Source organism: Talpa occidentalis, unplaced genomic scaffold (assembly GCF_014898055.3).
Source record: "Talpa occidentalis isolate TD23 unplaced genomic scaffold, MPIMG_talOcc4v2.1 talOcc4.4, whole genome shotgun sequence".
NCBI classification, from domain to species: Eukaryota; Metazoa; Chordata; class Mammalia; order Eulipotyphla; family Talpidae; genus Talpa; species Talpa occidentalis.
The window spans coordinates 100,497,582-100,512,335 of NW_023604295.1; the positions used below are offsets into that span (position 1 = coordinate 100,497,582).

The 14,754-nt window shown below is 35.4% G+C and overlaps 1 protein-coding gene across 2 annotated transcripts in view; it reads left to right on the forward strand.

Annotated features, from left to right (window-relative positions):
* STAG1 (stromal antigen 1) overlaps window positions 1–14,754 on the forward strand; it is a 462,478-nt gene that overhangs the window by 216,169 nt on the left and 231,555 nt on the right. For both annotated transcript variants that reach the window (XM_037525931.2, XM_054700807.1), the window contains 2 exons: window positions 5,989–6,140; window positions 10,956–11,029. In XM_037525931.2, the coding sequence (XP_037381828.2) occupies window positions 5,989–6,140; window positions 10,956–11,029 (226 nt within the window). The remainder of the gene's footprint in view (window positions 1–5,988; window positions 6,141–10,955; window positions 11,030–14,754) is intronic.

Below are 14,754 nucleotides of genomic sequence, written 5' to 3' on the forward strand. Positions count from 1 at the left end.
TAGTTCTTCTGTGAAGTTTTTGGGGTTCTCTATGTATATTATCATATCATCTGCAAATAGTGATAGTTTGACTTCTTTTCCTATTTGGATTCCTTGTATGTCTTTCTCTTGTCTTATTGCTCTGGCTAGGACTTCCAGTATTATATTGAAAAGCAATGGTGAGAATGGACATCCTTGTCTTGTTCCAGATCTTAATGGAAATGCTTTCAGCTTTTCACCATTGAGAATGATACTGGCTGTTTGCTTGTCATATATGGCCTTTATGATGTTGAGGTATGCTCCTTGTATCCCAAAAATTTCAAGGGCTTTTATCATGAACGGGTGTTGCACTTTGTGGAAAGCTTTCTCAGCATCTATTGATATTATCATATGGTTTTTATATTTCTTTTTGTTGATGTATTGGATAATGTTGATTGATTTTCGGATGTTGAATCATCCTTGTGTCCCTGGAATGAATCCTACTTGGTCGTGGTGAATTATCTTATGGATACATTGTTGGATTCTGACAGCTAAAATTTTATGGAGGATTTTTGCATCAGTGTTCATTAGGGAGATTGGCCTATAGTTTTCTTTTTTTGTGTTGTCCTTGTTCGGTTTTGGTATTAGTGTAATGTTGGCTTCAGAGAACATGTTTGGTATTATCCCTTCCTTCTCAATTTTTTGGAAGAGTTTGTGAAGGATAGGCACTAATTCTTCTCTGAATGTTTGGTAAAATTCATTTGTAAATCCATCAGGTCCTGGGCTTTTGTTTTTGGGGAGGTTTTTGATTACCATTTCAATTTTGCTGCTTGTAATTGGTCTGTTTAGGTGTTCTATTTCTTCTTTATCTAGCTTTGGGTGATTATAGAGTTGTATGAATATCTCCATCTCCTCTAAATTGTTGAACTTGTTTCCATATAACTGTTCATAGTAGTTACTGATTATCCTTTTGATTTCTCTGTGTCCGTTGTGATTTCTCTTTCATTTATGATCCTGTTTATTTGTGCTTTTTCCCTTTTTTCCTTTGTGAGCTGGGCTAGGGGTTTGTCTACCTTACTGATTTTTTCAAAGAACCATCTCTTGTTTTCATTGACCTTTTGGATTGTTTTTTGTTTCAATTTCATTTATTTCTGCTTTGGTTTTTATTATTTCTTTTCTTCTACTGGTTTTGGGGTTTTTTTGTTGTTCTTTTTCTAGGTCTTTGAGCTTCGAGATTAGGTTGTTTCTTTGAGTTCTTTCTTGTTTCTTGATGTGAGCCTCTGTTGCTATATATTTTCCTCTAATTACTGCTTTTGCTGCATCCCATACACTTAGGAAATTGGTGTACTTTTTGTCATTCAATTCAAAGAATTTTTTAATTTCTTCTTTGATCTCCTCGTTAGTCCAGTGTTCTTCCAGTAGTGTGGTTTTCAATCTCCATGAGGTAGGAGAGTTCCTTGTATTCTTTTTATGGTTTATTTCTAGTTTGATGCCTTCATGGTCAGAAAAGATGGTTGGTATGATTTCAATCTTGGTATATCTGTTGATGTTTGTCTTGTGTCCCAGTATGTGATCGATCCTAGAGAATGATCCGTGTGCACTTGAGAAAAATGTGTACTCAGATTTTTTGGGGTTTAGTGTTCTGTAGATGTCTATTAAGCCCAAGCGCACTAGATCCTTATTTTGAACTTTAGCATCTTTACTTATTTTCTGTCTCGTTGATCTATCCATTGTTGATAGTGGTGTGTTGAAGTCTCCCACTACATATGTGTTTTCTCTGATGTTTGTTTTCAAAGATGACAATAGTTGTCTGATGTATTTTGGTGCTCCTTCGTTTGGTGAGTATATGTTAATGAGTGTTATTTCTTCTTGAAGTATTGTCCCCTTCATCATAATGTAGTGACTGTTGGGGTCTCTTTTTATCTTTTTGAGTTGGAAATCTGTTTTATCTGATATAAGTTTAGCTGTTCCTGCTTCCTTTTTTGGTCCATTTGCTTGTAGGATTGTTTTCCATCCTTTAGCTTTGAGTCTGTTTTTATCTTTTGTAGCTAAATGTGTTTCCTGGAGACAGCAAAAGGTTGGGTTTTGTTTCTTAATCCAGCCTGTGACTCTGTGTCTTTTTATTGAAGAGTTTAGTCCATTTACATTTAGAGTTAATATTGATATGTTAGCATCTCTATTTGCCATTGTGTTTGTCTTTCCTTTTATTTTATTTATTCTTTTAATAACACTTTTTTTTTTTGGCCTTTCGTTGTTGTTCATCCCCCTGAGTTTCTGGCTTTAGGACTCCTTGTAGTATTTTTTGGAGTGGGGGTTTAGTCGTAATGAAATTCCAGAGTTTCTGTTTGTCTGGGAAGGTCCTTATTCTTTCTTCATAGAGGAAGGAGAGCTTTGCAGGTTGGAGTATTCTTGGTTGGCATCTGTTTTCTTGGAGTCTGTTGACTATGTCTCTCCACTCTCTCCTTGCCCATAGTGTTTCTTCAGAGAAGTCTGATGTCAGTCTGATTGGTTTCCCTTTGAATGTTATCTGTTTCTTCCCTCTTGTCAGCTTCATTATTTTTTCCTTGTCCTGGATTCTTGGGAGCTTTACTATTATGTGTCTTGCTGTATTTTTCCTTTCATCATGGAAGTTTGGTGTTCTTGCTTCTTGTAAATCAATTTTCAGCTCCTTGTTCACGTTTGGGAAGTTCTCTTCAATTATTTCCTTGAATATTTTCTCTGTTCCTACATCTGTCTCCTCTCCTCCTGGGATTCTTAGAACTCTTATATTTCCTTTCCTCATGGAGTCAGATAGTTCCCGAAGTCTTTCTTCCGTCTTTTTCTTTCGTACTTTTCTTTCCTTTTTTCTTTTGGTTCTTTTTATTTCTGTGTCTTCAAGAGTACTTATTCGTTCTTCCATTTCATCTGTTCCGCTTTCATTGCTTTTCCCAGAGTTCTTTAGCGCCTCCATTAATTCTTTGATCTCCTGCATTTCTTTTACTTCCTTCTTTAGGGGCTCAGTTTCATTCTTCTGATCATTGATTATTTTTCCCTTATCATTGTTTTCCTTTATGACTTCTGTCAGTTTTTTAATCACATCAATTTTAAATTGTCTTTCTGGAAAGCTCAGAAGTTCTTCCAAGTTACTGTCGTTGCAGTCAGGTGGGTGGGTTTCTTTTTGTGGTGTGCTTTTTTCCTGAGGAGTTGTTTGGTTGCATGTGGTTTTTCTACTCCCTGCTGCCTGTTTTCTAATTTCCCGTATGCATGGGGACACTGTGTTGCTGGTACTGGCCGGCATCTTGGGCGAACTTCCCAGCTCACCTCTGGCTCCTCTGGGAGTCTTCTGCTGGTTTCAAGCAGTCTTTACTGAAGAAAGGTCCCTGTTCTAAAATGCCGATGCGGAGAAGCACTCCTCTTTGTGCCCGGTCTGCCCTGGCTGTGGGTAAATAAGCTTTTTAAAACTGAGGAAGAATATTATTGTGCCTCTTTTAAGAATTTAGTGTTTACTGTTATCAAACGTGTAGGATATATTAGGTATCACTAAATATAAGTGACTTTTTACTTTCTGTGTTCATAAAGACATAACTGCAAATCATTGGATATTAAAGGATTGAGGTTCTAAACTTATCTTCAAACATCCCTTAGTCTGATAAACACTTCCTTTCATTTCAATATTTTTCTCCTATGTTCCCAACTCTAATACTGTGTTTTCTTCTCTTGAGACTTTAAATCCCTTGATGCTATATTTGTAGTATTCTTCACACCATTCATTCACTTCTTCCTCCACTTTCCTTGCTTAGATTATAATCATCCTTCTTCATTCCCTCAACATCTTCACACTCACTCCCTCCATCATATCTCCTAGGAAAACCTGATATTACCATCTACGCCAGAGCTGAAAGTAACTAAATTAAAAGAATATAATCATAATAGCTGGACTTTGTTTCCTTCAAATGGACTTTTAATGCTGCCTTATAATTCTGTTACAGTAGTCTACTCTCTATATAGTCCTGCTTTCTTATAAGATTACTTCATACCTTCTCCTCAAACCTGTAACGTATATTTTCTCTTACATTTAACTTATTTTTTTTCTTTGAGTACAATCTCTGTGATAGACTGGGAGTAATCACTGCAAAGCCCATGTCACAGAATCCAGATTGAATTCCTGTAGAATTACTATTTATAAATGATTCTGTTACCAATACCAGTAAAATTTAATGAATGTTCACTCTGTGCAGGAATGATTCTTTTTGCAGTAGACTCAGTAAGACATCACAGTTACCATGGTGTATCTATGTCATTAAATTTAGATCAACAGTTACCTGTTAATTTGCATACATGTCAGTATATGAAATGAATTTTTCAGTGAAGTTTAAATTTTACAGATTCATAACCATTTCAGTAAATGTTGTTATATCTGATACTTTTCTGAAAATACATTGATCTTTTTGCATTTTTTTCTTTGCTATGGTGTGCTAATTATTTTATTGTTTATATATCTAGGGTGGGAGGTGAGTCATTACACAAGGACAGTTGGTTTTTGCAGTGTAGAGTCAAAGGAGGTATATAACTGAAAGTAAAAGCCATTAAATTCAAGAAAATATGACCCTCATTTTCCATTGGTGAATTCCAGCCAGAGTTGTTAATTTTGATGCTTTTCCAACTGCTTGATCTTCAAGTCATTTTGTTTTAGAGAGCTAATGAAACTTTAAACTGAATTAAGCTCCATTGGGTGTGATTTTGTATGCTCAAGACAAGCTCTTTTATCAGATTCTATTTATCCCTGACATGAACAGTTTGAATGCCCCCGACCCCTCCTGTCCTTGATCTGTTCTTTTCTTTTTAAACAGGTTAATTTCAGAAGTGCTTTTAACTTTCATAGTATAATAACGTATTCTACTGACAAAATGTATAACTCTGTAAAATTACTAGCTTGTATTTTGAAACACAAGAATATTTCACAATTTATTGTGATGAAATGCTCTCAGGAAAGAAGGAATATTTAATACATTTCTGAGTAGTCAATATAGATACATTTGTTTTCAGGTATTTTGTCTTATAATCATTTTTTCAGGGAGCTGGCCAGCACTGTTTTTACATATATAATTATGTGGAAATAGTGAAGTGTAAAAAGAAATGCATGTTCATATTTAGTTATAAATATATAAGAGCAGTTTATACACTGAGAAGTTCATTTTTTATAACAGAACATTTTTATTTGCAGATGAATGACCTAAAAGGAAAAAAATGGAAATTGTTTTACCTGCACAAACTCTCTTATGCCTTTACCTGTATTTCCTACACTCTCACCATTTCGATAATGAAAGTAAATATGAATAGACAAAAGTTTAAGGTTTGTGTCATACCTGTTTCTCAGAGGACTTGAAACAAAATTGAAAAATTTAACAAGATTTACATATACAAGCAAATATTTAAAAGTGTGTGGACACTATGAGTGGCAAAATTAGATCAATCAGAAGTTCATATAATAATTTTTATGAACAGAATGAATTTGTAGGATCAGTCTGTTTTTCATGCATTGGAGATTATGCCATTCACTGAAGTGAGGAACGCAGGAAGAAGATCATCTCTGAGAGTAAAGATTATAAATTGCTTGTAAACATCTGAGCTACCTTTGATACATCTAAGTAAAGGTGTTAAGGAAGCAATTAAATATGCAGATCTGGTGGTCAGAAAGATTCAGTAAACTTGAATAGTATGCCCTTACTAAGGTGTGTGTATTTGAATGTGGAGTAGAGGAATTGTACTTCACTACTTAAATCCTTCCAACTGATATTTAAGATGAGGCTGTTTTTAAGTGGTGAATGTTAGTGAGCCAACTATGTAGGATAATGAATCAGAGAAATTTATGTTGCATACTAATATTATTTTTTCTATAAAATAATTTTTCTTTTTTAATTTAACTTATGCCTGAAATGTAAAATATAGAAATTAACAATTTCCATTCTTCATCTGTATCCATTATAATATAATCTTATGGATGAAGCTCTGATTTATAGGTAAATACTGTACTCTTCCTTTATTTCATAGCCATGAAGCTCATGACTGCTTTGGTGAATGTTGCCTTAAACCTCAGTATTCATCAGGATAATACGCAGCGACAGTATGAAGCTGAGAGAAATAAAATGATTGGGAAGAGAGCCAATGAAAGGTTGGAGTTACTACTTCAGAAACGCAAAGAGGTGAGTTCATGGTAACTGAGATTCCTATTTTCTATAAATACATAATAAGTATATTGTGCTAGTTTTTTTAAACAAAGGATTTGTGTGTATTTAAAAAAAATTTTAAGCTATTTCATTGGATCTCAGAGACTTCAGATGAAACCATTCAGCATGTGTTTATCAGTATGTCTGGTGGCCTAAGAGAATCACAGAACAATCCTGCCTTTGAAAGAAGGTGGTATGGAAGTTGGGTAACTCAGATTATCAGAATATAGACTTAGAAAGCACAATAAATACTAATTTCAGAACTGGGAGCAACAAAACTCCTTTTGTAGGAGAAAGGCAAAGACTACATAATAGCTAATGTACATAGATAAGGCATTCCTATGAATAATATTCGTTCCAGTATATGTGTTGGAAGTGATTTTAAACTGAATTTTTAGTAGATAACATTTTTTTTTTTTTAGTAGATAACATTTTAATTCAATTAGTAAAAAAAATTCTACATCTATAGTATTAGTATGTTTTAACTTTAAAAGGGAATAATATCAGGCCTCCCTGGTGGTGCAGGCAGTTGAGCGCAGAGCTGTGAAGCTGTCTGCACCTTCTGCAGTGCCAGTTCGATCCCCGCCTGCCTCAGAGCAATCCACATGGCGAGCAGACCTCTCCTGTCCCGCCCACTGCTCCCCTCAGCAGTGCATTTCGTCAGTCTGCCTGTTCTGTTCCCTGCTCTGTCTCTGGTGAATCCTCTCACCCTCCACACATCTGGCCTGCACCCTGGTTCTTATATAAATAAATAAATCTTTAAAAAAAAAGAGAGAGAGAGAATAATATCACATCCCTACAAATAAATTGCAGTAATTGAATAGTCAATTATAAGAGCCAACAAGAGCCAACAAGCAGCTAATTATAATTAGTCTAATTATAATTAGACTATATAATAATATAATATAAATATAATAATATATTTATATATTATATAATATATAATAATATAATATTTATAGTAATACAAATAGTCTAATTATAATTGACTATTTCCGATCTTATGTAGTTAATAATTTTGTACGAGGGCTGCTGTAACAATTATCATAAACTGAGTCACTAAAGAATAGGATGTTTACAATCAAATTTCATTGATTTACCATTTGCTGACAAAACTGTATAATTTGGGAAGTATAGAGTCACACCTCAATTTATGTCTTTCATATATATGCTTTACTCATCCAAAGTTGTAGTACCATCACACTATAATATTGACCCTCTCTATCTGTTTCCCCCAACCACTTTTCCCTCTATTAAACACCATATTTTTCAGAGTCTAAGAGAATAGAATTTTTTGTTGGTAGTTCCATGGGCTAAGAGTTGAAGATACCCATTGTCACATGACTTTCTCCTTATGTAGCTCTCTCTAAATTTTTACTTTTTATGAAGACCCCAGTCATAATGAGTTGGGCATCCATTCTAATCTCTGGTATGACCCCATCTTGATTAATTACAACTACCCCCACCCTATAGCCCAATAAAGTGTTTTTATTTTTTTTTTAATGAAGATTTATTTATTTATTTATACAAGCACTGGGTACAGTCAGAAGCGCGGGAGGGTGAGAGAATTCACCAGAGCCAGAGAGGGAGCAGAGCAGGCAGAAGGACCGAAGTACACTGCTGAGGGGAGCAGTGGGCAGCAGAGGAGGTCTGCGTGCCATGCGGGACCCTCCTCCGGTGGCCAGGGAGCAGCCGGGGATCGAACCGGTGCCGCACAGGCTGCGGGCAGCTTCACAACCCAGCGCTCAACCGCTACGCCACTGGGGAGGCCCAATAAAGTGTTTTTAAACATAAAAATATTTTTAAAAGATTTCACGATTTTTCCATTACATTTTAGGATACTATATTTGGCTCATCAGTATCTGTTAGTTCTCTTTGAAGCTTGAATTTGTAATCTCACATATTACTATATTATCCTTGAACCTTTATTTGCACAGTTGATAAACTTGCCTTCTGTCTTTTTCCAAGTGTTTGATAAAATATTCACCAGAATAAGAAAAATATATATTACCTGGTGGGAAAAGCTAATTTATAAACAAGTAGATTTTGCTATCTTGTGTTTTGACAAAGAAAGTTTTTTGAAGGAGTTAGGACTTTTAGCATGTGAATTTTTGAGGAACACAGGTCAACTCATGATACATAACCATTCTTGAAATATTGTGGAGGTAAATTTTGGAGCTTTGCAATCAAGTAAGTAATGTTAAGCACACAATGCCTCTTAAAAAGAAATTGTTTTAAAATTTTTTTTAATTATTTATGCTTGCAAGAGCTGGGGTATAGGCCAGAGGTGCCGGCCAGAGTGTGTGAGAGGATTCACCAGAGACAGAGGAGGGAGTCAAACAGGTGGATTGACTGAAATACACTGCTGAGGGGAGCAGTGGGCAAGAGAGGAGAGATCTGCTGCGCCATGTGGGTAGCTCCCTTGCTGGGTGTGCTGCAGTGGGTGGCGATAGCTTGATAGTGCTGAGACAACCCCTTCCGCCACCAGGGAGGGGAGGCCCTAAAGTAATTTTTTATGTAATTAATGCAGCAATTATTAATATAAAATTATTTAATATAATTATTTAATATAAAATGATTTAATATAAAATTATTGGTATATTTACTTCAGTTAAACCTAAAGCAAAGCATATAGCAAAAGAATTTTATTGTTACATTCATGTGTGTGGAAAAAGCAAACATTTCACTGAGTATTACTACAAGAAAAGTTATAATAAAAAAAAAAATCACCTTTGAATGTGACTGTATCAGTTCCCTTCTGAGCAGTGAATGAACTCAAATTTTAACTCTAACTAGTATTGTTGCCTAAAATTTATATTTTTGCTGTAGTATTCAATTTGTGTTATATTCCACCTCTAGTGGCTATGACCTTTGCTGTCTTCTTTTAATCCTACAATTTTGGAAACTTGGTTTACAGTCTTTTATAAGCTAATCAGATGTAGAATAGAGTCTGGAAACTAGGTATAATAGGATGTTTCTTGTACAATGGTAAATATAATAATCAAGGATGATTGGTTCCAAAAATGGCAAAACCAAGCTGAGGATATGGTTTGTAAGAGGTCTATCCTGGGAGCAGAATGTATTTTGTATATAGGAATATGATCACATTTAACCACAACCTTCCTCCTCTTTGGTCATTGATTAGTATGGGAGGTGGGGTGTAAATAATTTCACACATCTGTTACTCAGAAAGTGAGAAAATGGAAAAAGGTGAGATAATTACCCAGAATGAGAATAACCAGAAATTAAAACCAATTCGATCTAAAACAGACTTGAGAAAGAACAAGGTTGGAGGTATCACACTTCAGTTTCAGCCATTGTATGGGGACTTCCTCACACCAACAACCAATTTTTGGACATCAACAAGTTGTTCAAAACATCAGCTCAATTTTGATACCATCCGCCCCTGTCATATACCGAAAGTTTAGGTCAGTCTGCCAAGACCACTCTTTACTTTAGACCAGTCTCGAGCGCTGGTGATTACTTATGCTCTGACCAACCATTACAGATTAAAGGTTTCCATGATCCCCTTCTCAAACTTCAGGTGCCAGTCCCAAGCCCAGATTGTTAACTGCTTTTGGCCAAGAGGCAGTTAATCAGTGTCCTAGGACCCCCTCCTGGGGTTCATTTAATTTGCTAGGATGGCACACAACTCAAAAACCCACTTAGTGACTAGATCACTAGTTTTTCAAAAGGATATTATTGAGGAACAGTCAGATAGAAGAGATGCATAGGGCAAGGTATGGGGAAAAGGCATAAAGCTTCCATGCCCTCTCCAAGAGTGTGCTCCTTAAATCTCCACAGGTTAACCAACCCAGTAACTCTATGAAGCCCCTCCTTTTGGGTCTCAATGTAGGCTTCATTACATTGGCATGATTAATGAACCCATTGGACACTGGCCATTGAATTCAACCTCTAAAACATTTTTCCCCTTCCCAGAGATTAGGATTCTGAGGTACCCTCTGTTCATGTTGGTTTCCCAGGCAACAAGTCTCCATCCTCAGATGTTTCTCAAAAGTCACCTTCATTAACATAACAAGTGACACTTAACACTCTTTAACACTTGGGAAATTATACAACTTTTGGAATCTGTGAGCCAGGAACTGTGGATGAAGTGTAATTTATATGAAAAATGTATTTTGGTCATCTGGATGACAAATACTTATTTTTTATAAATCACAAAGGCATTATGCTAAGTGAAATAAGTCAGAGAAAGAAATGCTTATAATCTTGCTTATATGTGGAATCTTTTTTTTTTTTTTTAAAGATTTATTTATTTATTTATACAAGCACTGGGTACAGTCAGAAGCGCGGGAGGGTGAGAGAATTCACCAGAGCCAGAGCGGGGAGCAGAGCAGGCAGAAGGACAGAAGTACACTGCTGAGGGGAGCAGCGGGCTGCAGGAGAGGTCTGCGCGCCATGTGGGACCCTCGCCGGCGGCCGGGGATAGAACCGGTGCTGCAGAGGCTGCAGGCAGCTTCGCAGCCCAGCCCTCAACCGCTGCGCCACCAGGGGAGGCCCTATATGTGGAATCTTAAAACAAATACAAAACAAAAAAATCAGCTCAGATACAGAGAACTTTTTTTTTTTTTTTTTTTTGCTGGAAGGGTGGGGAGTAGAAGGGGGACAGGACGAGAACTAAAATAAGTAATAATGTACAGCATAACTAGTTTAAAATGCTGTATTGCATATTTGAAAGTTCTTGAGAGTGTAGATCTTTGAAGTTCTTGTCACAGGAAAAAAACTTTCGTTATTTATGTATGGTGATGGATTTGTCTTTTTTCTTTTCAGCTACAAGAAAATCAGGATGAAATTGAAAATATGATGAACTCTATTTTTAAGGGTATATTTGTTCATAGATACCGGTAAGAGATTTTAAAATCATGTGGAAGATTTTTAACTTAAATCATGTGTTGCTTTTTTGTAGTTATAGGTAATTATAAAGATATAAAAGATTGTTTTGTTTTCTGGAAAACAGTTTTGGCTATAAAAGCAAAGTAAATGTAGAGGAAACTACCATTCCCACTTTCTTAGAAATTCATAACATACTCCATCAGAGGAATTCTGTATACTTGGATGTGTAATAATGGAATATTAATGATAGCATTAAGTTAATGTAACTTTAAGAAAATGTGCTTGCTGTATATTTGAAAAAAATTAAATACCCTACATTTTGCACTGTGGTCCTCATCTTGTTCTGTGTAGCGGGCAGGAATGGGCACAGTGCAGGTTTTCTATGATGCCAGCAGACGAGTGAAGGAGGAATCCTGGAGCCCTCAGTGGCTTTTGCCGGCTTTTATTGGGATATATCAGGTACACAGCAGGCAGGGGTGCTGGGGGGCCAGGAGACTGGCAGGCCTCACATACCCCAGCAAGTCTTCACTCTGTCTGGGCTCTCCGGCATTCTCTCTGCTTCTCCTGTGATTCTGCTCTCTGCTCTTCCATTCATTCTGCTTCTGCTGGCGTCTCTGTGACGCCGCCCTTATAGGCCCCTTCTTAGCACAGGTGAATCCCATCTACTTATGCCCACACCCTACTGCAGGTGCTGGCCATCAGGCATGCATTCGGGACCACAGGGTTCCGTCATCTATCCTAATGGCGGGAGAGCAGAAAAGCCTAATACTTTACTTACCCTACACAAATGTAACAAAACACCTTTTAGAAATATCTCTTTGAGGATATGAGAAGAGTAGACTGAAGGGGGCACCTCTGCAGATTGATAGAAGACCTCTGTATCAATTATACTCAAAAGTAGAAGCAAAATATTTTTGTCATGCTTCTTGCATATTGTTTGTCTATCCATGAAACCTGTGACGTTTTAAAATACTAACTAGATTATTAAAGACCATATTCCCAAAGAATTGATCAATCATATACATAACACTTGTTTCTTTCTGTTTACTAGGTATGATATAGTATGTTTAGAATCATTTTTTAAAATAAAAAATACATCTTTAATATTTTAATGTAAATATTGTGGTTTTATTCAAACTATAAAAATATCTATTGAAATAGGGTCAAGGCCTTTACTTTATGTATGAGGTTTCTAATTGGGTTTCACATCTTTCTTGCATAAACAACACATACAATGAATTATTGATAAATTTGGCTTGCTATATCTGCTATGCAGTCTTTTTTAATTGCAGATATAGAGGTATAAGGAGTATAATTAGTGTAAAATGAATTGCACATAGAAATACATAATTTGATTCTTGACATCTTATATGCTTATAAAAACACCACAATCAAGATAATGAATATATCCATCATGCTCAAAAGTTTTCACATTCTACTTTGTAATTGCTCATTACTTTCACCCACTCCCATCTTCTAACAGTCATTAATCTGCTAACTGATTGTTTACTAGAATTTTACAGAATCGAATCATATAGTACATACCCCTGATTTTTATTATTGTTATTTTAGTCTGGCTTCTTTGCTAAGCAATATTAGGGTCTTTTATCAAGACTGTTTACTGTAAATATCTCAACACATACCCTTTGTCAGGTTGATAAAGTTTCCTTTACTTATTTTCTTAGTTTTCAAAGGAAAACTAAGGAATGGAAATAGATGTTGTTGAATTTTTAAAATGTTTTTCTACAGCTTTTGAGATTATGCATTTTTTTCTTTTAAAAATGTTATTGTGGTGAATTAAATAGGTTGACTTTAAAATGTTAATTTGAAATTCCTGGAATGAGAATTTCACTCACAAAGTCATGGCATTTTATTATTTTTATATATTGTTGACTATAATCTACTGAAATTTTCTTTAGAATTTTTCATCTTTTGCAAGTGGGATATGTGATTTTTTTTTTTACTTTATTTCATTGACTGACTGCTTTTGGTACCAGAGTAATGCTGATAGAATGAGTTGCAGTATATTCTGCCTTCTTTAATTTTCTGGAGGAGTTTTAATAGAATTGGTATGGTTCTTCAGATGCTAATTATACCATTAGGGCCTTGAGTTTTCCTTGTAAGGATGTATTTGATTTTATATTAAATTTCTTAGGCAACAAGAAGCTCCCAAGAAAATGATATATTCATCTAAGTTGTTCAACAAGTATCAGCAATAAGTGTAAAGTTATTCAAAATATTGGCATTTTAACACATTTGTCTGTCTTGAGTGTATTGATTTTTCTTAAAAAATGAGCAGAAGTCCCACTGCCCACCTGTGACTATTCAGGTGCTTCCTTTTACCAACTCTCTCCTCAGCAGGGCAGCAGCCTCCCTGCCTGCCTGTGACCTCTATCATGCCAGGACTTCTGTTCACTGACCTCCCTCAGCGGAGGCAGCTCTCCTCAAGGCCGCCCACCTGCAACCATGCAGGCCTCTCTTGGCAAACCAGTCCCTTTGGAGCAACTCTTCCTGCTCGCTTATATCTATACAAGCATCCTTTATTCTTCTGTCCCTTTTCCTAATAAACCTATTCTTTAAATATTTAAAAAATAAAAATGAGCTTTTGGTTACATTGAACTACTCTTGCTTTTTGCTTTCACTGAATTCTGCTCTTTTATCATTTCATTTGTTCTGCATTCTGTGGGTTTCACTTCTGCTCCTCAGTTTCTCAAATGGAAACTGAGGTCATTGATTTGAAGCCTTTATTTACTCGTATAGTAATTACTCTTATAATGTTATCTCTTAGCTCTGTCTCCTAAATTTGCATATATTATATCTTCAGATACTTTTAAATTTCATTTTTAACTTGTTTCTTTGACCTTAGTTTATTTAGAGGGTGGCATTTAGTTTGCAAATATCCAGAACTCTGAAGATAACTTTGTTACTGGTTTCTAATACATTTCTCTTACAGGCAGTCAGCCTAATTTCAATGTTTTAATTGCTTTTAAATTCATTGAGATTTGTTTATGACTCAGGATACGGTCCAGTCTACATAAATTTTCTGTTTATTCAGGAAAAGAAAGCTTTCATTTTTATGTGAGTTAGGTCAAAATTGGTTGATAATGGGCTTCAAGTTTTTTCTCTCTCCTCTCTTATCTCTTTGTTTGTTCTAACAATTGTTGACAGATATTTTGCCAGAGTACTTTTTATACTCTTGGTACCAATCCATTATCACACAAATGGCTTGCAGTTATTACTTTCCCAGCCTGTAGCTTTCTTTTCATTTTCTTAATAATGCCTTTTGAAGAGCAGCAATTTTCAATTTGAGTGATGTCATTTATCACTTTTTCCTGTATGGTAATGCTTTCTATGTCATATCTCAGAATAGTTTACTTAACCCAAAATTTCTGTTTTATTCTTGAAGTTTAATCATTCCAGTGAAGGTATACGAGTCATTTTAAAAGTTAGGATATGAGGATGTAAGTCTACTTTTTATAATATCAGTACTCAGTTGTTCGAGCACCATTTATCTAAAGATTGTCTTCTGCAATTGAATTGCAATGACTCTTTTCTTGCAAATTAAATGACAAAAATGCAGTTTTACTTTAGAATCTTCTAGTTTGTCTATCATTACACTCAAACACCCATTTGATTATAGTAGCTATAAAGTATTTTTAAATAAGTTTTGAGTTTTTGATAAGTTTAAAGGATACCATGTGATAATATGATACACATTTATATTATGATGTGTCAA